Source organism: Panthera tigris, chromosome B4 (assembly GCF_018350195.1).
Source record: "Panthera tigris isolate Pti1 chromosome B4, P.tigris_Pti1_mat1.1, whole genome shotgun sequence".
Classification (NCBI taxonomy): domain Eukaryota; kingdom Metazoa; phylum Chordata; class Mammalia; order Carnivora; family Felidae; genus Panthera; species Panthera tigris.
Genome location: NC_056666.1, coordinates 13,647,367 through 13,674,643, shown reverse-complemented (window position 1 = coordinate 13,674,643; position 27,277 = coordinate 13,647,367). Strand labels below are relative to the sequence as shown.

At 39.0% G+C, this 27,277-nt stretch overlaps 2 protein-coding genes and 1 long non-coding RNA gene across 11 annotated transcripts in view; 1 reads left to right on the top strand and 2 right to left on the bottom strand.

Annotated features, from left to right (window-relative positions):
• SUV39H2 (SUV39H2 histone lysine methyltransferase) overlaps nucleotides 1–16,356 on the bottom strand; it is a 21,536-nt gene extending 5,180 nt beyond the window's left edge. The window contains exons 1-3 of one of the 6 annotated variants that reach the window (XM_042991111.1): nucleotides 16,138–16,356; nucleotides 13,312–13,457; nucleotides 985–1,116 (exon numbers count right to left, since the gene is read on the bottom strand). In XM_042991111.1, the coding sequence (XP_042847045.1) occupies nucleotides 985–1,116; nucleotides 13,312–13,457; nucleotides 16,138–16,168 (309 nt within the window). In that variant the 5' untranslated portion in view covers nucleotides 16,169–16,356. Of the gene's footprint in view, nucleotides 1–450; nucleotides 1,117–13,311; nucleotides 13,458–14,855; nucleotides 15,133–15,738; nucleotides 15,951–16,137 lie in introns of those variants that run through there. The other 5 variants (XM_042991107.1, XM_007081248.3, XM_042991106.1 and 2 more) reach the window with 5 other exon arrangements.
• Nucleotides 15,339–27,222, top strand: LOC122240229. 4 transcript variants are annotated; one of them, XR_006219644.1, is made up of 4 exons: nucleotides 15,339–15,418; nucleotides 18,793–18,860; nucleotides 21,548–21,601; nucleotides 27,133–27,222. It is a non-coding gene; the product is annotated as an uncharacterized LOC122240229 (long non-coding RNA). The 4 variants fall into 4 exon arrangements; XR_006219641.1 differs by lacking the exon at nucleotides 15,339–15,418 and adding an exon at nucleotides 16,378–16,584; XR_006219643.1 differs by lacking the exon at nucleotides 15,339–15,418 and adding an exon at nucleotides 17,086–17,161.
• Nucleotides 22,989–27,277, bottom strand: part of HSPA14 (heat shock protein family A (Hsp70) member 14) — a 41,641-nt gene continuing 37,352 nt past the window's right edge. Inside the window, exons 12-14 of the mRNA XM_007081245.2 lie at nucleotides 27,104–27,277; nucleotides 24,072–24,142; nucleotides 22,989–23,202 (exon numbers count right to left, since the gene is read on the bottom strand). Coding sequence (XP_007081307.1) covers nucleotides 23,124–23,202; nucleotides 24,072–24,142; nucleotides 27,104–27,277 — 324 coding nt within the window. The 3' untranslated portion in view covers nucleotides 22,989–23,123. The remainder of the gene's footprint in view (nucleotides 23,203–24,071; nucleotides 24,143–27,103) is intronic.

Sequence of the window (27,277 nt, the reverse complement as noted above, 5' to 3'; positions counted from 1 at the left end):
ATATGGAGAACAAACAGAGGGTTACTGGAGGGGTGTCGAGAGGGTGGATGGACTAAAGGGGTAAGGGGCATTAAGGAATCTACTCCTGAAATCACTGTTGCACTATATGCTAACCTGAATGTAAGGTAAAAAAACACATTAAATAAAAATTAACAAAAAAGAGCGTTTATGTCATAATAGCTGCCATATTTTACAAATGCCAGTTTCAATGACTATAAATGGGTGTTTGTTGAAACAGGACTATTTCATTTATAATTATATGTATTTTTTTGTTCATATACAAGTTTATATTTCTAACTATGCCCGTGAAAACTTTTTCCCAAGCCAGAAATTTCTACATACTTGCAAACGATAATATAAATATGTACCAATATGTTACTGCTGTACAATGTTAACTTTTCAAAAAGCATAAACCTCCCCCACACATTATTTGTTATATGTTGAACATACCTCCCCAACATATTCCATGACAAAACTCATTCTTTTAATCTTCACAAGGGTTTTTACACCCCAGCCACAGCCATTGCTAGTTCGAAAGATGCAAAGTGAATACTGGGTGCCTTTTTGTACAATCCTATTGGGACAATCAGGTCCACACTGACACCTCGAGTTGCATTCATAAATGGGGGTACCAGGTGGGATTTTAATTTGTTGGTTTTTATTATAAGCCAAAAGAACTCCAGCTTCAGCAGGACAACATTTCTCAAAGAAGCAATCTGTACACGAACAACCAAAGGTAGCTTCATTGACTAAGCTGATTCCAGGAGCTGGTTTGTATTCATTAATGTAGTAGAAGTCTGAAGGTGGGCCCTCTAAGTCAACAGTATTTTCAACAAATATCATTCCTTTATGATTCTTTCTTCTGTTGAGTTCATCTTGCCATCTCTGCAGAGCTAGCCTCTGTTTAGCCTTCTTTACAATGTACTCGGCAATGGCAGGTTTCAAAGCTTTGTTATTGTCTTTTATTGCTTTGCCTTTCTTTACCTGAGATAAATAATTATGCTTGTCATTAGAAAACTGCTGGAGGAGTAATGGGCACTTGAGATTTTGCAAAGGTTCCCAAGTATTTGTAGAATCTGGCCATCCTTTCCATTTTACAAGATAATATTCCATATCCTTAAAATATAAAAGAAAATTGAAATTAGATGACAGTCCCCATTAAAATAATTTACTATCTTAAAGAGTTAAGGCAGCTGTTATCATTCTTACTAAAGTTCAGAATATATTAAGAGCCAGAGGTTTCTAGATGAACTACAAAACATAAAAAATATAAAACCATTTTTTCTTTGCATTACATAAAATATATACAGAATTTAGTTGTAGCACAGTATGTTTGAGCATAGGTAAAAGAATTGCACCTGAAGACAAAAGTACTGAAACTTATGATATTTTACCAAACAGTGATGGTTAAACAAAAAAAAGTACTTTATCTTAATCATAGAAACAGGGAGTCTTCAAACTAACAATTTATGACCTAGGTTAGCGCTTTACTTGGCCAGCACTGATGTAAGCATCCCCTGAGGTAGGTAATTTTAGTATTTTACACTGACAGAAGGCAAAGAAGGCAAACACTATTTCTCAGTATCATGGGCACACATCCCTTCGATGTTCTAGGGACATAATGTCCAATATAGTTATTCCTAGCTGCATGTAGCTATCGAGCACCTGAAATGTGGTGGGCCCAAATTGAGATGTGCTTTAAGTGTGTAGTACATACTGAGTTACAAATATCAAACACATACACAAAAAAGGAAAATATTTCTTCACATGTGACACATATTGATTACATATTGAAATATTTTGGTTTTACTAAATATATTATTTTTTAAAGATTTATTTATTTGCTCATTTATTTATACTAATCTATGCCCAATGTGGGGCTCAAACTCACAATCTTGATATCCAGAGTCCCATGCTCTACTGCCTGAGCCAGCCAGGTGTGCAATCTCACTTGTTTCATTTTACTTGTTTAATATGGTTACGAAAAAATTTAAAATGACATATATGTAGCTTCCATTGTTTTCATTAGACATCACGATTCCAGAGAATTCTCACCTTAGTTAGACTCACCCATGAGTGGATTAGGAAGCAGGCACTGAAGCCACCAAAGATCAAATATTTTCACTTATCCCTGACTGCTGTTGTGGCCACCATGGTACCTAGAATTTTGCCTTCTTACCCCAGTGACTTGACTCTGTTTTCTTTCCTTAAAATTGGGGAATGGCATGTTAAGTTTCTCTTAAAAAAGGTAGTCAAGTGTGCATAATAAAAAAAACTTCGAGGGGCACCTGGGTGTCTCAGTGGGTTAAACATCCGATTCTTGATTTCGGCTCAGGTCACGATCCCAGGGTTGTGAGACTGAGCCCCGCGTCTGGCTACAAGCTGAAAGCAGAGCCTGCTGAAGATTCTCTCTCCCTCTGCCCTTCCTCCACCTGTGCTCTCTCACACTCTCTCTCAAAAATAAAACAAAAAATAAAGACAAAAAATTCTAAAGTCCTTCAATTTTTTCTTTGTCCTCTGGAATATGTCCACACTCTAAAATATGAAAGTGATTAAATTGTATTCTCTAGTTTTTAGTTATTTTAAATCATCGATATAGATTAAATTTGCTTTTCCTTGAAATTTTTAACAAAGTTTTTACTATAAAAGGGTGCATATGACACTTGTTTTACTATCCATAATTTATTAATGCCAAATAACCTGGATGGCCTAGGAAATGTTGCAGAGGCACAAACTGGGGTGAGGACCACTGAGGCAGCTTTGCAGAAGCAAGTCGCTTAGCCAATGAGTAAGCAAATTTTCTCCCCATTGAGTCGTTTCAATGTTTTATTAAATTCTACTCGGTAAGCAATACTGCTGGTGAATTAAAAGAACTTTCCTTCTTATGAAAATGGTCAAAATATGCTTTACCTGTTTAAAAAATGTGGTTAAAGTGTGAGGATATGCACAAAAACTGTACTTTCATGGAAATACATATTGTGATTTCAGGGAAAAAAGAAAAGCTTAGACATATATTTAAGTGTTAGTCGAAATGGTGAAGTGTAACACAGATTTCTCCCTCCTGCCAGGTAAATTTAGGATTTATGTTGGCAGATATCCGCTCGACAATGATGGGATCCACGTGGCAGTAGCTAACGTGTATCTATTTTCCTTATTAATTAGGAAAGCTTTTAATTTTTCTGACTCCAGAATAAAGCAATGCAACTCTGGTCCTCTTTTTTTTCTACTACACTTTTTCCTATAATAACCCTGGAAGTTGTCAGCAAATGATGAAAGACACTGGCTTCAAATCAGATGATTAAGCTCAATTATCATTCAGCAAAACTAGTAACACCATGCCACTGAAGTGGGCTCCAAATTAACATATTGTATTGTTTAATAATGAGCCAGATGTATTGTTAGTGATTAAGTTTTGCATGTTAATCACATTGATACTTAATTTATAGATGGTAAAGATGTTTATAAAACAAAAGTGCCTTTGGCAAAATAGTAGAGAAATATTAGTGATATTTTATTTCTACTTCATACTTATTTTAGTAAGTATATTTTACTTTGCAATCCAAAAAAGGTATTTGTTTTGAAGAACTGATAAATTTTACACAGAAAAATTAGTATGTATGGCTTAACAAATTTAATTCAATATGCTAAAGTTCCAAATAAAAGCCCAAAAGTTCATTAAGCCTCATAGATTATATCAGTATCTTATTCTGACACGCAATCAACTCTTGATTACCCATAGAAATGGAGTACAGTTGTAACAATGATACATAAGTCACTCCTGTATAATTTAGAATGCATCATATGAATTTTTTCTTAAAGACATTTTCCCCCACTATGTTTGGCTTAGGTTAAATTCATTCAAGTATTTTAGTATTTAAAATAAGTATGTGCAAGTTCAGCCACCAGGGGGTATGATGAGACGTAAGGTAGTGCTAGCCTTTAGGAGTAAAAGCTCACTGGGAAAAGAAGGCAGTAATATGTCAAGTAAGTAGCAACGCAAGGCAGTACAATTTTAAATGCCAAAACAAGACAGTAATTACCACTAGAATATAGAGAGGGAAATCAATAGAGTCAGAAAAGAGCACAGAGCAAACAGAACTAAACTGTGAAAGACTGATAGGATTTGTTGGGTAGGGAACAGGGCAGGCAGGATGAAAACCACCAGCAAAAACTAGGAGCTAAGATCTGTATGAAGTATTCAGAAAGCAGTGAAGAGATGGATTTGGCTAGCTTTAAAGTTCGGAATATTGAAGTGAGAGATTAAACTGTAATGGCAAGGTGAGAACAAATCTTAGCCTTGAATATTTGATGGAGGCATTTGAACTTTTTTTGTAGGCCAATAGTTTTTACAATTCTTAGAAAACGTGGTGTTTCTGTGGGGAGTTTCATTACATACAAATACATTTGGTTTCCATCGAGTTTATTAGGAACAATTTATCAGTCTTCTCATTGCCAAGCCCAAGACTCTACAAGCCCTCATGTTACTTGACTCAGGCTTTGATACCACATTTCTCTCTTCACTATTGTTCCTTTTCTGCCTTCTCTGCTGAGACTATTGTCCCCGCCCATCACTTAGTGCAGATACTTGAGGCTCTGTCCTTGGCCCCTTTTCACACCAAGTAAGCGTTTGTCCCTTTTGAAAATCTGAAGAAAGCGATGGACCTTCCCCTAACAAAGTCACATATGCGATATTTTGGATAATTGAGGATATGTGGATTCCAGATTTAAGGTTAAGAATCCTTGCTCTAAATGCTCTCTGGGCAACCTCATCACTCCAACAGTTTTAATTACATGCTACTAACTCCCAAAATTTTTCCTGCACCTCCATATATCCAATAGCCTACTGGATGCCCAACAGCTTCTTAAATCCATCTATTTCCATGGAACTCACCACTGTCCTTTCAAAATGGATTTTTTTCTTTTCCTCATCAAGGGTAATCTTATCATCTACCCAGTCACATGAGTTGCAAACTAGGAGCTCAATCTAGATTGTTCTCAATCCATCATCAAGTTTCTTCAGATACTTGTTCCTGTCCATCTCTTTACCATAGCTCTAGTTACTTAAGGTCTTCAATTCTTGCTGGGATTATTACATTAATCTCCTAACTGGTTTCTCTGCCTCCAGACTGACAACATCCCAATTTATCATTACTGAAGTGAAGTTTTCTTACAAAAATAAGAAATCCACAGCACCAGTCATTCTGTTACTTTCTTCCTTAAAAATTTTAATTGCTCCTCCACTGCCTAAAGAATGAAGTTCACACTTCCTATTATAGCAAAGAAGATCATTCTTGACTGAGTCCCTGATATCTCTCTGACAGTCTTCCATTGTAACCCCATTTACATACCACCCTCTAGCCATACTAACTGCAGCTAGTACTTGAACATGCCAGTCCTCTTCACCCCTTTCTGCTTTGTTCACAAAGTTCTGATTACAATGACCTCTTCCATTTCCATAATGAGCGTATTTTGGTCTCATTTTTTATGTGTAGAAAAATCTACTCATCTTTAGAAGTCAGCTCAAATGTCCCCCTGTCCCTGCCCATGAAGTCTTTCCTTCCTCTCTTGCCCAAGGAGAACCGATCACTGCCAATCTCCTTGTGTTTCCATTTCTAATCTTAACCAGAAACCATGAGGGATGAAATCTTCTTCGTAGCCACAGAACCAAGCACAATTGCTTGCTGTATCTTAAGCTCTTATTAAATGTTTCTGAATGCATAACAAAAAGTAGGACTATCAACATGTATGCAATTAAAAAAAATCACAACAGTAACTATATATGAATCTTTAAAAGAAATAAAAGCTGCTAAATTTAATCTGGGTTGTTTTTCAAATGTATATATTGGAGAACAAAAAACAAAAGCTATCCTCCCATTAGCTACTTTCTTCTACAAGTTTTGAAATCATCATATTCAATGTTAGTGGTAGAATAGCCTGAGTCTAATTATGAAAACACTAGTGTTCCATGGAAACTCAGTGGCTTTTCATGCCAGTAACTGACCAAGTAGCAATTCTCAGACCTGGGTTAGTGGTCGAAGACGGACACAACTGAGCAACACAACCCTGGAAAAGTCCTTTCTTGGAGCTTTGTTTTCCTGATCTCCAAAATATGGGTTTTAGTCAAATGATTTCTATGTTATTCCCGCTCTTAACACACCACTCTAAGTGAATCAGTCCTTTAGGAATATTAATTTAATGCTCAATGTGGAAAATTCTGTCAGTATGTGCCATGCAGTGTAGTGATGGTTCGTTAGACATAGAACTAGCTGGATACTTTATGAAGTCAAAGCTTTGGTAATATTTCCTTCTTAATCTATGCTTGCTGAGAGAGAAGTCTTACCAATGTGCATGGGGGTGGTGAATTCTTCACTGATGAGCTAAGGATGTTAACAAAGAGTATTCAGTTTTGTCATAATTTTTTCTGTATGAAAGGATAATGTGGCAAGAACATGGGGCAGCAAATGGCACTATTACTATTTGCTGAATTGGACCCTGACATGAACTCGTAACAGTAACAGATCCGTTGTGTTGTTCCTCCAGTGAGCATTCATTCCGTTTCCCCAAACTGCCTACTTCAGAACTCCTCCACCTTGTTCAAGGTCACTATCCCACTACCTCCCCCATTATTTTCAGTAGCAACACACCTCCCTGTTCCTAATGCAGAGAGAAAACAGAAACTCTCTCATTTGCACCCTCCCCTGCACACAGCATTAGAGAAAAGGCGGATGCAGATACGAGGAGATGCACTTCCTCCATCAGTTACCCTACCTCTGGCCTCTCCAGTCTCTCCCTCTCTACTTGTTCTCACCAGCATTTGAACCTCCTGCAGTTTTTATTTTTTTAAACTTCCCTTTGCATTTGAAAAAGCAAAATGAAACCAAACCTCCTTTGAGATACAAATGCTAGAATATGTAAGGAATCTCAAAAAAGATGTGATAAATTACTAGTTGAGGGACGGGAGACTAAGGTGACAAGAGTGGAAGATTTCTTTTCAGTATAAGAACGTCCAACTTTTACAACATCCAGTTTTGAAAATCACATGTATATATTACCTATTGAGATTTAATAAAAAACAAAATTATAAACACCCTTAAAACCTACATAGCACTTTATCCCTTTCTTCAAAGCTAGAATTCTTTAAAGAGTTGTCCATACTGCTTGACTCTACTTTCTCATCTCCAATTTATTCTTTAATTCATTCTATTTAGGCTTCTATCCACGCGCAGACACTGCTCTGAAGGCATCAATGACCCTTCCATTGCTCGGTCCAGTGGGTACTTCTCGGTTCTTCTTTGACCCACTGGCCTCTTCTCTATTTTGCTGACATTATCTCTCCCTTAGGCTTCAAGATTCATTCTTCCGGTTTTCCTCCTACCTTTCTTGCCAGTTTGTATCAGTTTCTTTGATAGCTCTTCCCATGAGACCCCCCCCCCCCAACTACTCCTCCATCCTTGTTCTCTTCACACATTTTCTTTGTGTGAATTACTGTAATACCCTCAAACCACTTTCAAACCATTCATGGCACAACAGCCGGAATGCTATCTTCAACACACCCACTGCATCAAGTCACTCCCCTGCTCAAAACTACTCAATGTTTCCCTAAGGCCCTAGAGTCCAAATTCTTTTCTTGGGCTGCAGGGATCTGTGCTTTCTGGGTCCTATCCATCCTTCTAGCCTTCTTTTGATCCCTCTTGCTGACTACATTCCATTCACACTTTCTGTTCCTTAAAGAAGTCAGGCTCTCTTCTCCTTCAAGACTCTCCTATTTATCTTTTCATCCTTTAGCACTGAGTTTAAACACCATTCCTCAGGGACAGCTGCCTAGTTTGTCTATAAGTTAGACCCTTCCGTTACATTAGGACTCACCTCAACTATAAGCATGCTGTACAATTTTATTTAAGGGTTTTCTACCCACACCAAAAGATAAACTCCATGTGCCAGGGATCATACCTCTGTGTCACTCATTGCTGAGATCCCTAGTGTCAAGCATACAACATGAGAGATGGGAAGAAATATCTGTTAATTAGTGGGTAACCATACCCATTCCCGGAGCCTCAAATGCCATCTTTTTGCCAATTACTTCAAGATCTATGTTTCCAGTTCTCACTCCTGACTTGGGGCCACATTTCCAACTATCTATTGATCATCTTACACTTGAATGTTCTCAACCTAATCTAGTCTTCCTATCCTAATCCTCCTATATTCCTGGGTCTTGGTGAGGAGTATTATCTACACCAGCGCAAGTCAGAAACCCATGTTTTCATATATGTGAAATATGTGTGATCCCACACTGCTGGATCCCTACCCAATCCTCTGACCACTCAACCACACTTGTACATTTTGTAACCATGATAATAAAAAAAATTACTTATTTCTCTTCATCTCCATTATTACTACTTTAAGCACCACTATTTCTTGCCTAGACTACTGTAACAGCTTTTCAGAATGTTTAAGTGTGTGTGTCATTCCCCTCCTACATTCCTCACTGCAGGAAGTTCTCTGAATTACGTATCTGATTGTATCCCTCTTTTTAAAACCTTTCATATGACTCCCCATTGCTGTAGAATGCTGAAAGTTCTTCACTCATCTCATTCTTTCCCAATCCCACATTCTAGCACTCTATTCTCTGTACGAAAACTGTGAGTTAACGTACCTGTCTTTTCAGGCCTCAGTGGGATAACCCTTCTGGGAAGCCTTCTGTGGCCTAGCCCAGGTGCACCTCCCCCTGCACTTATTATGCTATATTGCCATGGTTTACTTGTCAATCTTTCCAGTAGGCTGTGAGTTCAAGATGAGAGACAGTTTCTGATTAATCTTTTATTTTTCCCAGTGCCTAATATAGTATCCACACACAGAAGAAACTCAAATATTTACTGAGACTACAGAAAGATGATATAGGAGCTATTAATCAACAGACTGCTGCTATAATCTGAGCATGAAGCTAAAAGGGTCTAGTCTATTGGTGACTGTGAAGAGTGGAGAAATCACTAATGCAGAAGCCAGTTAAATTCATTAGCCACTAACTTAATACCCACTTTGTACTAGAGACTACAGTAAGACATAGTCCTGGCCCTAAATAGTTGACAATTTAGCACAGAAGGTATGAAACCAAGCTATAAAATATGTCAAGTTCTAGACTAATAATAAGAACAGTGCTTTCTAAGTCCTGAATATAAAGCAATTAATTTTAGGGATATGGGGGAAGGCTCAGTAATAGGTGGTAACCTTTCAGCTGAACCTTGTAGGCCAAAGAGAATTTTGTCAAGGAGGGAAACAATAGTATTCTAAAGAGGGAACAAGACAAGAACAGCAAAAGGGCACAAGGGTACATAATGTGTTCGACAAATTGGAATATAAGCTATGTTCCCAATGCTTAGAAGAGTGCCCAGCTCATAGTAGGTGCTCAGTAAACCTTAGCTAAATCAAAGAGCTTAGGAGTATTGCAGTGTGGATAGAAAGCATGATATGTGACAAGCGATCAGGCTGGAAAGGTAGTTGGTGGCCAGATAATAAAGGACCTTAGTTCAAAGGGTCTCGTCTTAGATTGGTAGACAAGTCATTAAAAGGTCTAAAGCAAGGCCCTACCTAAAGCAATCAGAACTGTGTTTTAGAAAAACTGTTAATGGCTTTGAGGAATATGGCAGTGAAATAGTGTCTCTGATGAGCTAAATGGAGGGGTACACACAATAAAAGGACAGTGTCATAAGATCTTTCACTCACCCTGAACAGGAGTGGGGAGACAGAGAAAAAAAAGGTAGAGGTATGATGAAATAATACTGTCCTATAGATTAAACAATTTGTGCTGGAAAAGAGAAGAAATGAGGGATGTAAGTGGCATAGTGAGGACCTAAGTGTGCAAGTAAGGTTGCTTATTCCTAAACAAAAAACCAAAAGGATTGATGAGAAGGACAAAGGAGAAACCAAAGCGCAAAAACTATCCAAAATCTAACCACAACACTCAGAATCCTGTATAAGAATAATGGTAGTTCCTTCAATCTCAGTACAGACCCCTAGGAAACCAACTTTGTGAAAGTACAGTTGAACAGGCAAAGAATGAACAAGAAAAGATAAATAGAGACAATATAACCTGATGACCTATGAGCGGGTAGGGAGGAGGGAGGAATTAAAAATGTATAAAATTACAAGGTTAGGTAACTGGAAGTATTCTGGTTTTGTTAATCTAGATAGGGAATCCTAGCTCAGGGTACAGATTTGAGGGAGGAAAATTGGTACAGTTTAAATATGCTGAATTTGGGTACCTGTATAGTGTCTACTTTGAAATGAAGTCCATAAAGAGGTCAATGCCTCACAAAGATTTGGGAGTCATGAATCAAACAGATAGAAGTAGAAAGCACTGGGAAAGAGGGCATCTACAGAGCCACTTCAAGGTGAGCCACTTCAAGGTGAGAAGAGGGCCAATGACACAGCTATGGAGATTATCTACATTTCCGAGAAAGGACAGACAAGAGACAACAAGGAGATTCCGGAAGAGTAGTAAGAAAAATAGGTGGAGACAGAGGTGAACAACAATGACAGAAAACATTTCTTCAATATGAACATCATAGGTCAGTCTCTGTTGTAAGGATATACTTACATCCACTCATTTAACCCTATGGCGGTCCCCGCCATTATGAGTTGGGTACCATAACTATCCTCATTTTACAGGTGAAGAAATGGAAAGACAGGGAGGCTAAGTAATTTGCTAAAAGTCACTCAACTAATAAATGGTACAGCCAGAGTGTGAACCTAGGCAGTCTCTCCATGGACAAGAAAATTTCAAAGAAGGAAAGGAAGGTCAACAGTGTTAGATGTTGCTATGAAGGAGAGTAAGATTTGAGGTGCTCATATTGGCAATTAGTTAATGAGAAGTGAAGAGACAATTCCCAGGAGAAAATATTTACAAACTGTGTATCTCGTGAGGGACTATCTAGCATATATAAAGAACTATTACGACTCAATAATAAAAAAAAAAAAGCCAACCCAATTTTTAAAAATGGGCAAAGGCTCTGAATAGACAGTTCTCCAAAGATATACAAATGACTAAAAAGCAGATGAAAAGATGTTCAGCATCATTAGCCATCAGAGAAATGCAAATCAAAATCATAACGAGGTACTACTCCATTCCCACTAGGATAGCAATAATCAAAAGTGTCAGATAATAAAACGTGCAGGTGAGGGGTAGAGAAATTCAAATACTTGTAACACTGCTAGTTCGATGTAAAATGGTGCTGTCCCTCTGGAAAAGGTTGGCAGTTCCTCAAATGGTTAATCACAGAGAAACTATATGACTCAACAATTCAGCTCCTAGGTATGTATCAAGAGAAGTGAAAACACATCCATGCAAAAACCTGTACATGCATGTTCATAATAGCATTATTTATAATAACCCCCAAACAAAAACAACCAAAATGTCTAAGTGATCAATAGGTAAATTAAAAGTGATAGTCCTATAGTGGAATATTTGGCAATAAAAAGGAATGATGTATTGATACATACTACAACATAGACGAACCTTGAAAACACCGCGCTAAGTTAAAGAAACCAATTACAAAGAAACACATACAGATTGTAATGTTCTATTTACATGAATTGCCCAAACAGGGAATCTACAGAGACAGAAAGTAGATGAGTGGTTGCCTAGGGCTAGGGCTAGTGGGGTAAGGAGACTGGGAAGGATTAGGGCGTGATGAGTGAGCAGAGCGGAGTTCCTTTTCAGGGTAATGAGAATGTGTAACCATCACCACAGTCAACTTCAGAAGAACTCTGAGAGCGTGCTAAAAGCTACAAATTGTATACTTCAAATTAATGAATTGTATGCTTTGTGAATTACATCTCAACAAAGCTGTTTTTAAAAGTTAATGGAAAATGAGGTAGAAGCAAAGACAGGAAATGCGTGAGTAGGGACACGAGGTCAAAGAGAGGTTGGGGAAGACCTGAATAGGTTTTACTGATTGAGAGAGGTCAGTGGAAAAAGAGCTTAATAAGGGGGAAGGGGGGCAGAAAAACACACACACACACACACACACAAAAACATCACAGATTAAGCAAAGTCCTTTAAAGGGGATGGAAAGGACTAAAAAAGGAAAAACAGTAACAGCAAAGTTACAGAGAACTTGTGTGAAGCTAAGTTGAGAATTCATACTTGCAGGAGGATCCTATTTTTCACTGGAGTGAAAGATTAACTGAGGTAGAAGAGGTCTGTGGCTGAATATGAAGGTGAAGGATAGAGTAAGAAGTCCAGAAAAGTAATAAAAGTTGGAAAAACTGCTGACAAGAAAAGGAAAAGAAAGCAACAGACAAAAGGCTTTAGTAGAACAGAGCGGAGTGACACTAGAAACAGACATTACTGGCACCAGTATGTGTGACTATAGGATTCTCTTGGGTAGATTGGTCAGACCACCATTTAAACACTGACATGGAAGATGACTGGGCTGTTTTTGGGTTGAAGGTTGCCAAGAGTAGAGGTGAAATGCTTGATCATAAAATCCCACTGAGCGGGAAAGGCAGTTACATGAAAAGATGGCGGATGTCACAAAGGAAGAACTAGATTTAATGACTGAATCGGTATGGAAGATGGAGGAGGAGGAGTCCTAATTCATTTGTCTGGAAGAACTGACAAACGACCAAAAAAGAGTTCCACACAGGGAGCAGGCTACTCTGGAGAAAAATGAATTACTCAAAAATAGACTGTAAGGTTTAGATTGAAGAACGTTCTTAAGAAAACAACCCTGTCATTTGAGAGAAACAGGAATCAAGGGAGGCCCAGAGAAGCGAAATGACTTTGATGAAGCCACAAGGTACCAATCGAAGACTAGAAATGACTTTGAACTCCAGGCCATTCTATTAGACCACAGAGCCTCACTAATACCTGGAGTTTGACACAATACAGGACATACACGATGGTGATGCTTCATGAGGAGATTCAACAGCACTAAAACTGGGTTTGAATTTCTCTGTTTATTTCAGGTGATAGTGGGGAAATATGATTCAGGAACAAAATGAATGACAGGAAAAGCCAATATGAGATAAAACATTTGCTCTGGTAATCCACACGGAGATAATCAAGAGTTGGATGTAGAATGATATAAGCACCTTAAAATATTCTAATGCAAGAACATTTAATGCTTCAAAATCCTCTCAATGTTATTTGGCAATATAGATGATAGGACATATAAATTTATTATGGCTTAGAATTTTTAACATTAAGAAGAGCTTTTGCTTACTTTTAAGGTCTTTTTATGTTACAGAAATATGAAATACTGAATTGAAGTCTGATTAGGTCTCTTTTAAGGGGCTAGATATTTGCCTTACCTTTACTACCTTGTAGTCACACAAGTATTCCACCTCATAATTGTTTAGATTCCTTTTGGTGATTCCAATCGATTTACATGTGAGTTTTTCTTTTCTACATAATTCCTGAAGAGTATCAAGTGAAACTAGGCAAGGCACACACCAAGCTACAATAAGAAAATAGAATTCTTTACTAATGAAATAGCTACTCAATTAAAACCAAAAAAAAAAAAAAAAAAGGAAAAACTTAAGACCTCCATATCCCCACCCTTCAACTGGCAATTTTACAGGACTGAAAATTCATATGACAAGAAACCATTTATGTGTCTTCCAGAAAAGTTAAGCATTAAAGAACTGTTTTTGATAAATTGGTCTTCTTGGATTTTCTCATGGATCTCTACTCTACTATGCTTAACTAATGTCAATTCATTTCCACTAAGCCACCTGAACGAACAGTTTCAAGTCTGTAAGCTTTCCTAAAATTACATATAGATACAAAGGACAACAGAGATAATGTTTTTGACTTTTCCATTATATTCCACATAGAATTGCTGGTTTAACAAAATGTAGATCCCTAAGACAAACTTATTGTTAGTAAAAATATCTTAAATAGATTTTGAAGCAGCCTTATAAGTTGTTAAAAAGAACTAGTCCCCTTTACCTTAGCTGGACAATAAGAACTGAAATCTAATTGAAATATAGTTCCATAGTCACATACTCATACATCACATGTCCTACTTTCCCCATTCTGGAAACCTGCATGAAATTTTAACTCCATTTATTACTTTGCCTCTGCTGTAATGTATTATTATCAAGTAAATAAGCCCTAGAGTTATAATAAATAATGGGGAATATATTTTCATAATACTCATTTCCTGTGTTGTTTTTAAAGCCAAGGTTTACAAAACAGTGTATTCAATTTACATAATCCATATACCAAGCTTAAAGAAAATCAGACACACTCATAATTAACCTTACAGAAGCCAGTAACTAAATGTGCTGAAGATTTTACTCCGAAATTTCTGTAAACAGTGTGCTACCATACAGCATGTAAAATACGTTAACACAAGTGGATGTTTAGAAATATATAATAAACTTGGTTTTACGACTAGTGTTACGGTAAGCACTAGAAACAATCAAGGGTGCTCTGCCCCTGCCACACGAGAGTCCCATCTTTCTGGATTTCAGACTCACTGGAAAAATGTGAGGGTTGGAGTAAATCGGAATTAACCAAACAAAATCTATCAATAAACTCCAGCTTTCTTTGGTAGCTCTCCAAGGTAGTTGTGATAACCTTTTGTTTTGAGGTAATTTCCAAGGAAGAGAGAACACAGCTGCTCTCGCCACAGCCTTCCCTCCCCCTCCCCAACTCGCACAGGGGCTTCATTGTCAGAAAGCTTGAAGCAGGATTTCCACCACCCCGCTTCCTACAAAAGGTTCGTAATTCGAGACCGAGAAAATGAAAGGTATTTCTCCCCCCCCACCCCAAGATTGGCGGAGAGACTGCTTGCTGCGGAGTGGCGGTTTGAGGGTACAGGAGTGGTTGAACACAAATGACCACTTACAAGTCTTCCATTTAAAAAACTTCGGGGTGTTTTGTGTAAAGTTAACCTCACTATGCCGATCACGTGCAAAGGAGGTTCCTGTTGGATATCGACCCAAGGTGTGTATGTCTGTTGTTCCTACCATTTTTATCTAGTTTAAGTAACTCGAGGATTCAAGACAACTCTCGACGGAAATGCTATTTTTGAGAAACAAACACACACACACCCTGGACCATAAAAAACCGCAAATCCCTGGTAACCATTCTATTATCTACAATAATGTAGAAAATAATTCATTTGCAAGATTTAACATTTCATTACCACTACAAAAACCTCACACTAGGTTCACACTAATCCCTAGTGGAAGAAAAGTTGGGGGATAAAGACATGATAATCTAGGTGGAGAGGAGTGCTGGAAAACACCTCTACATTCTAGAATGTCTTGAAAATTCCCGTCTTTCAGACACGCGCGCGCGCACACTCACCCGCACACACAGACACACACACAGACACACGCGCGCGCGCGCGCGCGCGGCTCAGCACCTAGTTCTCTGGCGTCCACGTAAATAACACGCAAGTTCCCGGTGGGTAAAACAATCACCGTAAGCCAGAGGCTACGTCTTCAAATACCCACTTACTGGGATATTATTCTCCGACAGGAAATTTCCCCTACCAGTGCGTCCAAACTGGGGTGCACGCTCCCTCATTTCCTTCGCGTTTATACTCCAGCCCCAATTTCTTTCTTTCCTCCGCTATCGAGGTCACGCTTACACCACCGGGTACTTCCCGCTTCCCAGTTAAAAGGCCAGCCGGAACACACAACGTCCCGCCCAAACCACCACAAAGGAGTAAACCACACGCGTGCCCACAGGCCCTCGAGCCCCCCTCCTCCCCCAGGGATTACCAGGAGCCGCGGCGGCCGCCCGAATACCTCCACACGGCGACCAGGCGGGGAGGGGCCTCGGGCCCAACGGGCAGCGGGGGTCGGGCCACGGAGTCCGCGGGACGTCCGCGGAGCGAGAGACAGCCGACCTCGGAGCAGGGCGTGCGGGCTGGGCCCCGCGGAAGCGGGGCGCAGAAGACTGCGGGGAGCGAGCGGGCCGTGCCGCGAGAAGGGTCAGGGGCCGGGGGATAGGTGAAGCCCGCGGCGCGCCTTTGGGGGCCAAGGTGTCAGCAGGGCGGGAGGCGGCGTCTCGCCGCGTCGCGCTCTGGCGGGTCCGCGGGTCCCGGCCCCGCTTCCCGGGCCTCGGTTGTTTGCCTGGAGAACGGGGGACAGTGAGGGACGCCGCTCTCCAGCCCTCACCTCCTCGCGCCTCGGCCCCGGCCGCCGCCATCTTAGGGAGCTTTCATTCAAACTGGCGCGGTCTGACGGGATAGCTCAGCTGGCCCGACGCCCCGCCCCCGCCCGGCCGGCGCGGGAGTCGGGGGCCCGGGCTGGGGGCTGGTGCCCGCGAGGCGTCCTGACGTCACCGAAGATCGACCCCGGCCACGGCGAGCGCGCATGCGCCCCACGTCGCATCCCGACGCGCAGGAGGTTGCGGGAGTCGCTGGGGGAGGTGGGAGGGGCGCGTACGCGGTTCGGGTTCGGGCGCTCCTGGTTAAGCGGCCAGCCTCCTTCGATGGCGCGGGGTAACTCCTAATTGAGGAGTGCGCAACGTCAGGCCTTCCCACGGTTTTTCGTGCTTTCACATGACCACTGCTTGCATGTTGTGCAAAATCCAAAACGTAGAGCGGAGCTGTATGGTGCAGGGTAGGTTTACCTTCGGTGCCTGTTCTTCGGCCACCTGAGTCCCAGTAACCATTGTTTTCTTCCACGCTACACCCCTAGATAAAGGTTTTCTTTTTGACTGCATGTTGGGATCGCTTGGAGACGTTTTGGTTTTTGGTGCCACTCGCTGAGATTGGGTTTATTTGGTATGGGGGTGTGACCCGAGCATTGGAATTTTTTAGAGCTCCCCAGGTGATTCTAGTATGCAGGAAGGAGTTTGAAACCACCAGTCTCCATCTGTGCTTCGCACACTTGATTGGCATAGGAATCCTCTGGGGAGCTTGTTAAAATGCAGATTCAGATTAGGTCGGTCTGGGCTGGGACATGAGGTTCTGTCCTTTCTAATAAGCTCCCAGGTAGTCTGCGCACAGCTTGGTTGAAAGGCTGCAGGACTCGAGGTTCTCTGAATTGGATGACTAAGAACTCTTAACCGGTCCCCCGTCCCCCCCTTCCATCTTCCATTCTTCACACCGCATCCATGGTGATTACTCTAAACAATCTAACGCAGCGGGCAAGATACCTGAGTGGCTCAGTCCTGTAACCATTGGACTTGGCTCAGGTCATGATTTCATGGTTTGTGGGTTAGAGCTCGTATAGGGCCCTACGCTGGCAGTGTGGAGCCTGCTTGGGATTCTCTCTTTCCCTCTCTCTCTGTCCCTCTCCCACATGTGCTTTCTCTCTCTCAAAAATGAAATAAACAATCTAATGCAGAAATCTTAGAGTCAATTGGGAAAACAGGAAGAAAGTCGTTTGACATCGACCAAAGATTTTTAAAAGAAATTTGTCTTAAATTATAAAAATATTTCAAAGCATCATGTATAACTTTGAACTACTGTAAACATAGAACATTAAAGAAATTAATGTATTTGATTCCGTTCTGAAACACTGTCTAGCCATCTAATCAGGTGTTTATGAAGCCTTTAGTATCATGGGGTAAGCAAAAAAGCAACAACCAGAAACCTATAAAAGTTTCAACTAGGTAAAAATATATAGGAAGATAAATATAAAATCTCTGGGGAGTGATTTCCTTTTTGATTTATCGTTTTTCACATATTTAACCATTTTCTATAACGAGCATCTTATTACCTTGATAAGGAATAAAAGGTCCTATCCAGCCCTATAACATGGAAGCCCCTTTGCCACATGGTGGTTCCTGTCTGCTTCTCAAGCCTCACTGCTCATCACTCCTGCCTATATTAGTTTGTGACCTCCTCAAATATTCCTTGTCCCCAGGACTTCGATTCTGCTCTTGATGCTAGAAAGTGCCTCCTTTCCTCCATCTTTGCTAGATTTACTCCTAGAGACCCTTTAAGTCTTAGATACAGCCACATTGCCTGCCTTCCTTCCCTCCCCAAGTGTATTCACTGCCTGTCCTGTGTTTTTACAACACCCCAGGAGCATCCATCCTGACTCAGTTTCTTTCTTGGTTTTCTTGACCTCTCTTCACTCCCATTTTTGGCTCCCGTTAACTAACCTAAACTGCTAGGGTTGCTCAGGGCTTGGCCCCAAGACCTCTCTTAGGTTCTCTCCCTAAGTGACTACCCCGGTTCCCATGGATTTATATACCATCTTTATACTTAAGATTCTCAACTGTTTGTCTCCAGCCTTGACCTCTTCCCTGAACTCCAGATTTGAATATCCACAGTGCCTAGCTGACATATCCTCTGAGGTTTTGCACAAACATCTCAAATTGAACACGCTCGTAAAAATGCCCTTGATTTTTGCTTCCAGACCTGATCCTTTCTACTGCAGGCCTCCCAAACTTTCTCAATACACTGGCACTATGATTGACTCAGGGGTCCGAGAAGGAAATCTAGGTGTCATCTTGATTTACCCTCTCCTCATTCCATAATTTCATTAGCAAGTCCTGTCAATGCGATGTCCAAAATACACATTGATTCTGCCCCTTTTCTGCATCGCTGCTATGACTTTAGTACAGGCTGTCATTCCTACCTGCAGTCCTGCAAAAGACTGACTACCTGGTTTAACTTCTGTTGCTTCCCCTGTAATCCTTTTTCCATACAGCTGGAAGAGTGACCTTAAGGTCATGAAGCAGAACATGTCCTCCTGCTCTAAATACTGCCCAGTGTACCTAGAATAAAATCCAAACCTTAAATAGCTTACCAAGCCTTAAGTGACTGGAACGCTGCCACCCTAACCTTACTTTGTGCCACTCTCACTGTTCTCTAGGACTTTTTCCACCCACGAAGAAATCTTTCATGGTGCATCTCCTATGTGCCAGGCACCGAAAGAAATAGGTAAGAAAGAAAGACTCTGTCTTCATAGAATTTATATCCTAGTGGGAGAAGCAGATAATAAGTAAGTATCTTAAGGCAACTCTAAATTACTTTCTAGAGGACAAGCTCTTGTCTCTCTTCACATGGCTACCTTCTTATCGCTTGGGTCTTAACTTCTTCCACTTCTTCAGAGGCCTCTCCTGGTTGCCCTATCTAGAGTAGTTAACTCTTGCCTTCCATTCTCTCCTATGCACTAAATGCACTTCCCACATTTTATAGTTACCTTGTCTGGTTTTGGATCTTGATCAATTTCAGATCCAAATTTATAGAATGCATTAGACTTTTTTGTAAATCATGTTTCATTTTTTCGTCTTCAATCCCACTAACTGCAGGGGACAGATTAGACCTTTTCTATTCAAGAGGTACCACCGTGTCTACTGTTTTAGGAACAGCTCTTCAGGGGCCTAGTAAGTTCAAAACGTCTCATAATAACAGCACAATGTTACCTGCCTTCTTTACTCTCCTCTCACAAGTATATAGTGAAGTTTCTCAGAGGATACACAACTCAGATACTGCAACAGACTCAATGAAGAAACAGAGGATCTTCTCAAGGCGACATCAGAGAGATTTGAAAAAACATAGGGCACCTGGGTGGCACCTGGGTCAGTTAAACGTTTGACTCTTGATTTTGGCTCAGGTCATGATCTTGTGAGATGGAGCCCCGTGTTGGGGCTCCACATAAGATTCTTTCCCCCTCTTCCTCTGCCCCTCCCACATGCAAGCAAGAAAACCTCCACACTTGGCCCTTCATCTTTTGTAAAAGTTATCTTTCATAAAAATGTTACTTATGTTAACATGTAATTTTTATTTAAAAATGATTATTTTAAAATCTCTAGGTTTTAACTTCCATATGGTAAATATAACTAAAACTACACATATGTAAATCCAATGTAAATAGAAGCTCTTTACGTTCTCAATAATTTTTAAGAGTGTAGAAGAGTTGAGACTAAAAAGTTGGAGGATCTTGGTAAATTCTGGCTATAAATGGAGAGGGAAATCAAAAGCCAGAGGCCTACATTCGTGTTCTCAAGGAAAACAGACAGAATTATGCCAACCCCCCTGTCTTTTTTCATGAAGACCACTGCAAACATAGTATCTGGAGACCCATGGGCTGTCTTCTGTTTCATTTGAATGTTCTTCAAGAGGCAGAAAATAGAATGGACAGTGGAAAATGTGAATTTAAATGAAATAATACACATAAAGTGTTTAGAATAAGAAGCAGTCAAGAAAAATTAAGTTTACCAAAAAAGCATTATGAATAGGAGTTCAAAATTCACATTCACTGTGAGACCTTGGATAAATTATTTTAACTTCTCTGAATCTTTTCCCACATGTAGAACACAGAAATAATAGAGGCAATATTGCTCTGTGCATTTTGCAACTACTCAGGGAGTTATGGTGAGGTCACAATTAAAAAATGAGATAATGGGGGCGCCTGGGTGGCTCAGTTGGTTAAGTGGCCAACTTCAGCTCAGGTCATGATCCCGCGGTCCGTGAGTTCGAGCCCGGGTCGGGGTCTATGCTGACAGCTCCGAGCCTGGAGCCTGTTTCAGATTCTGTGTCTCCCTCTCTCTGACCCTCCCCCGTTCATGCTCTGTCTCTGTCTCAAAAATAAATAAACGTTAAAAAAATTAAAAAATGAGATAATGAATTAAAGCAGACAATGGTATTGTTTGTGACATGGTTACTCACTGTTATTTTAGAAATCCTGACATTTTACCACACTTTGTTTTGTGCTGATCCTTTTTTATTTTAATCCTTAAAAATTCCGACATATAAAAGCTTTCAGTTTGTGATGAAGTATGTTGTGTCCTCTCAAGACTTTCACAGTATTATATATTGGCATTTATTTCTATTTGTATACTTGGCTCTGTCCTTTAGACAATATCAGACACGTAGATAGGCAAAATTATAATTTGACATAACCTCTTGCTTTACTGGTAAAAGTGCTCATGTTTTTAAATATAGTGATACTGGTAAGTGCGTGAAAAGATTATCAAGATGTTCATCAAAAATATCTTAATGGTTGTTACTCTGGGTTGTAGAATATAGGATGTTTTAGATTTTCTTCTTTTGCAATTTGAATTTTATAATGGATGTGTATCATTTTAGAGTTAGAAGAATGCTAAAGCTATTTTTACCTTGAAAAAGTAAAACACAAGAGAAGTTAATTGGCAGACCTTCCCTCACTCAGGAGAAAAACATCCTGTCACATGAGGATGCAAGGAAATTTGGAGTACATTCATTAGCCAGAGCACCGTTGGTGACAATTTCAAATCTTACATGTTTCGGGAAGAAAATCATGCAAAGCTGACTAATAAAGCCAGAAGCAGTGGTATTCCTTTCCTTTTTTATGTTTCTAAACAAACCATAAAATATGTAAAAGATGTACTTACTGGCCATTGTCCTATAGAATACAAAGATGACCTACTGTTTTCTTCCATGTAATTCACTTATTCAACAGACCTTTACTTAACACCTCTATGTTCAGGTAGTGACCTAGGGCCTGGGACATAATAGTGACTAAGATGGTCTTTGCTCTCACAATACTTACTAATCTAGTAAAGACAGCAAATAAGTAAATTATTCCATGGATATGGAAGAAAAGAAAACTCTTGAATAAATCTTTATGATATTTTATTCTACAGGTTTCATTAATCTACTTCAGGCGTTGACAAACATTTTCCGTAAAGAGCCAGACAGTAAGTATTTTAGAGTTTGTGGGCCACACAGTCTCTGTTGCAACTATTCAGTCTGCCATGATAGTGTGAAGACAGCCACCAACAATACATATACCATTAAGCCTGGCTATATTTTAATAAAATTTTATTTACAAAAATAGGAATGGCATAGAATTGACACACTGGCCACAGTTTGCCAGTGCCTGATCTAGTTGAAAGAGCTAACGGTAACTACAAAATAAAATCCTAAAGCACTTTCCAAAGCATAACTGAAAGCATAAACTTAGCAGTTCAACTAGTTCAGATGCTATTTTCCTATTTTCTGAAAATAATTTATATTTATTTGATTTCAAAGTTTTTATAACTTTGGAAAAGATCCTAAAAAATAACTAAGTACTCATCCTTAATCAAAAGTGTATGCCTTTGAGCCTGCTTCTTTGTGGACTCAGAATCGTATCTGAATTCTTTTTCTGTCAATAATTTGATACAGAATAAATGAAAAACCTTGAGTTTGGTTTCTGTATCTTTAGAAATAGAATATTACCGCCACGTAAGTCCATAGAAATAAACTATAATGAAAAAGCACCTCCACAGTTTGAACAAGATAAAAACAGCACAATTTTTAAATTTGACCACTGAGTAAAGATATTTCCTCTTCTCAAATCTTCTGGGAACCAAGGAAAGAAATGAATGGAAAATTCTCTTTTGATAATGGAGTCTGATGTGCACTGCTCACCTTCTAGTTCTTTTTTCAATATTCACAGGTTAGTTGTCTTGTTTTACTTAGTGAATGAATGACCTTCTCATTAGTAACCCAGTGAGTATCTCAATGCACTAGTGAATGTTCTCTATTGAACAGAATGTGGCTAGCCGTCTCTTCAAAAACAAACAAACCAACCAACCTTTTAATTTCAAAAGAAAAACATATTTGTTAGAGAGAAAAATCAAATTAAACAAAACTGTAAAAAGTATAAGTGCCACCCTATAATATTTCTGTCCACAGAAAGGCCACTGTTAGAGGAGTTTGATGGGTAGCCTTCTAGACTTTGTATTCTATGCTTGTCACACACATATCTATACATAATTGTTGAGTTTATGAATTTACTTGTTTAAGCAAAAATGGTATCTTACTTTGCACATGGTTCTCCAACTTTTTTCATCTACTATCAAAGACTTTTAAATTGTTCTTAATTCATGATCTAGTAAGAATAAAAGACTTCTTCAAACTTGAAGTTATAGAAACAAAAGTTTTTAAAAAACACAATGTTAAATTTCCAGTAAAATTTCCTGCAATCCACTCAATTTAATTCTAAACAGCTTCATGATAGAAAAAGTTCCTTGTATTTCTCACTACTAAAGGTCCTTATATTTCCCATCATAAGTGGAAAACAAAAAAAGGTTGCAACACTTACCAATATATTGTATTTTAATAGAAACATATATAGTTCATTCAAAAAAGTATTTTAATATAAACATCGCTTATAGACAAAACCAAATAATAACGATATTCTAGTTCTAAAAAATTCCTGGTTTCTCTAAAACACTAAGATGCCACTTCAATAGTGATTGCTTCGCATTTTCCAGTCTCTTGATCTGTGCATGTCACATGTAAAGATCCATCCCTAAAACAAACAAACAAACAAACAAAAAATAACATTTCATAAGCTCATTTCATAAAAGCAGAAAGCTCTTAAGAAATTATTTGAGGACTTTGAGTAAACAAGAGATAATTTTAATTTTCAAAAGAGTATTGAGATCAAGAAGAAACAATTTCAGAATCTAAACTTAGCGTCATATGCTATAATTACGTAGTTCTTAAAAATTTCTTCCTACACCACTGAGACAGAAGTTGTATTCTTTGAAAACCACAATGATAACTATCTTAAGTTTAAGACTTTATGCAAACTGAGAAGACGCATCATGCCATTTTCAAGCACAGGCCAAGGCAAACCTACCCTAAAGAATTTGACATGCTTGCTAAATAAGTATGCTCATGGAATGAACTGTCTGTTCCTAATGTTAATTTGGAAACAATTTACTTGCAAGACATACTGTTATGGATGGTCAGTTGTTAGTGAAACGGTAATAGCTGGATTTAATAAGTAATTTATTTCCTAGAGATTTTCTGTAGCAATACTGAAATAAACTTATCCTTTCATAGGACAAATAATATGAATCATGTAAACCTTAGAAAATTATATTTAAAATTGATAAAAATTATATCTCAAACTTGCATGGACCAGTTTTTAGGTTGACCACACCAAAACAGAATTCATAAAAAATTCAGAATGCAAATGATTTGAGATACACTTCTTTTTGTAAAATACAGTCATTGTGCAGTGCAAAAAATATAATTCACTGATAAAATCTTTGTAAGCTTCTAATACATGATGTTCCTGGAATAACAACGGGTGGAGAATCAATAAATGAACAAAAAAGGTCAAGCCCCAAAGTCAATTTTCTTAATATCAGAAGTAGTTTAATTTTGTACCTTTTCATAGTAAGAACAGCCAATATATCACGTAATCCATTTTCTTTTTTATCTAGATCCTGGAGTACAACCTGTTTATGTAAAAATAATACAAAGATGATTTAGTACTTTGATATATTAATGAATTGATGCATCAATTATTCCAACAGACCAAATTTTACTCATTACTGGAACAAACCTTTTCAAATAGGGCAGTTCTCAATTTTTCTACCATTTACCAGAATCCGAAAATAGGATTAAGCTTTCCTAACTGTAAATGTCTCCTCTAGAAGGACAACATATATATCTGTTCCTCTTAAATGTCATGTCCTAGACTAAAATGATTGTTTCTATGAAATATTCTTTGTCTCAGAAAATAAAGACTGCTTTTCCTTTTTGATAATTAAGCCATTTCCAGTAACATGTAAGTTATATTTTGGTATATACTCCTTTTTTAAATATAAGTTTATTTATTTATTTTGAGAGAGAGCAGGGGAGGGGCAGAGAGAGGGGGAGAAAAAGAATCCCAAGCAGGTTCTGCACTGTCAGCACAGAGCCCGACACAAGGCTCGAACCCATGAACCGCATGATCATGACCTGAGCCAAAATTGAGAGTCAAACGCTTAACCAACTGAGCCACCCAGGTGCCGATATTTTGGTATACACTTACTACATGTACTTTTAAAAATTCAAATATTTTAAATACACTTGGAAAACCAATTTAAAGAAACACATGGCAAATTCTTTTGTACAACTAAGATTACACTTGTACATTTGTACAAACGAGATATTAATGAATTTACTATAAAATGCTTTGGTTTCCTAAAAAAAAGGTATACCAATAAACCGAATTTGGAAGTGACTTTTCAGATTTGCCAATATCAAGTTTTATGACCTTAGGCAAGCACCATGTACCTTGATTTACTCATTTGTAAAATGAGGAGGTTAGAACAGATGGGATCTCTAAAAGAACATCTTCCAAATTCAGTATTAGGTGACTAACTCTGCTCCTGGCATCTGTTAAGTTAGGATACGGTGACAACAGCTGCAGCCTCGGAGGAGTGTACGAAGGGAAATAAATGCACAGGAGAGAGAAGCTGAGGGAATACTAAGACAGCCAAATGAGTTTAGAAATACAGTACACAGGGGCACCTGGGTGGCTCAGTCGGCTGAGCGTCTGACTTCGGCTCAGGTCATGATCTTGCGGCTCATGAGTTCAAGCCACGCGTCGGGCTCTGTGCTGACAGCTCAGAGCCTGGAGCCTGTTTCGGATTCTGTGTCTCCCTCTCTCTCTGCCCCCACCCCCCCCACATGTACTCTGTCTCTCTCTGCCTCTCAAAAATAAAGAAAACTAATAAAAAAATTTAAAAAAATACAGTACACAGGAAAGTGCTTGTAGAGTAATTCACATCAGAAACATCTGGATGAGCTTTTGAAAGCTTGACTAGTCGAAGGAGCCCCACTCCACTAGATTCTAAGATGTCTGAGGTGGAGCCCAGATATGTTATGTATGTGTGTGTGTGTTTTCATCATTTGTTCGTTGAAATCAGAGAATAGATATAATGCTGAAGACACTACACGTTCTCTTCAGTTACCCACATTTGTTTTTCACTATAGAAGTATTTCATGCTCAGGTCCTGTGCTGCTTGTTAAAGATTCAGTACAAAGAGGTAACAAGTAAAAAAAGAAAAAAGAAACCCTCTTGGTACCTTCAAATCTACCCACTGTTAGATTTCCTAAATATAGTTGAAATACTTATAGATATTTTCTCTATCTATGCTTGGATATTTATACACACACCTTCACAAACACCACCTCCCTCACACACACTCATGCTCTCAAACTTTTTATTTAAACACAAATGACATCATACTGTAAATAAAGCTCTGCCGTCTTTGTATGTGTGTTTTAATGTAATTATATTTTGGGGGCATGTTTCTAAGCAGATAATGTGGCTCCATTTCATTCCTATTAAAGAATGCAGAGGACTCTATAGTATGAAATATGAATGTGGTATTTTGAAAAAGCAAAGGTGTCTGTATCAGAGGCAGAAGGGTAATAATGGCAAGAGCAAGCGCCCAGGAATAAAACCAACGGAGGATAAATTTTAGCTCAACCAGGAAAAGAACAAGGTATTTATTGCCATGAGCTTGTTTTTCAGTCATCTATAAAATGACCATAATGTCTATCTCACAGCACTTTGAAATTAGGTTTGTAAATTGCCTAATCAGCACGTGGCACGTAGTAAACAAAAAAAGTCATTTTCCCTACTGCTTACATTTTACCAAGGAGGGCCAAGAGTACAAAGATAAACAGAAAAAAATACATATTGTATTTTATTTTCTTGTGACTTTTTGAAATTAAAATTGCTTATTTCTTCTCTAGGTACTGGGGCTCCTGGGTGGCTCGGTAGGTTAGGCACCCAACTCTTGGTTTCAGCTCAGGTCACGATCTCACAGTTCCCAGTTCGTGAGTTTGAGCCCTGTGTGGGGCTCTGCACTGACAATGCAGAGCCTGCTTGGGATTCTCTCTCTCTCTCTCTCTCTCTCTCTCTCTCTCCCTCTCTCCCTCTCCCTCTCCCTCTCCCTCTCCCTCTCCCTCTCTCCCTCCCTCCCTCCCCACTCATGCTCCTTCTCTCTCAAAATAAATAAATAAAAATTTTAAAAAAGTAAGTAGGGGCTCCTGGGTGGCTCAGTCATTTGAGCATTAGACTCTTCGTTTCGGCTCAGGTCATGATCTCCCAATTTCTTGAGTTCATGCCCCACACTGGGCTCCACGCTGGTAGTGCAAGAGTGTGCTTGAGATCCTATCTCTGCCCTTCCCCTACTGGTGCTGTCTCTGTCTCTCTCTCAAAATAAATAAACTTAAAAAAAACCTAAAATATTCAAAAAATTAAAAATAAATAAACATTTTAAAAAGTAAGAAGTAATTCATTCATAAAAATGTGTTAGATACCCTATATACATTTTATGTTAATACATATTAAGTTAATGCAGAAGGAAAAGTTAAGCAGCTTCACATGACTAATTCATCGTCTAATTTTATGTATTCACCTGTGCGAACTTGTCTTCCTCTTTTGCAGAGTTCTTCCCCTCAGACTCATAGAGTTCAAGGCATACTGAAGATATACTTCCGGGGGCTTGTAATGTGTGTTGTCTTCGAGCCGGCAAAGGGGTCCCTGATGGGAACAGTACTGTGAAGCTTTTGGCTCCTGATTCATCGACTCC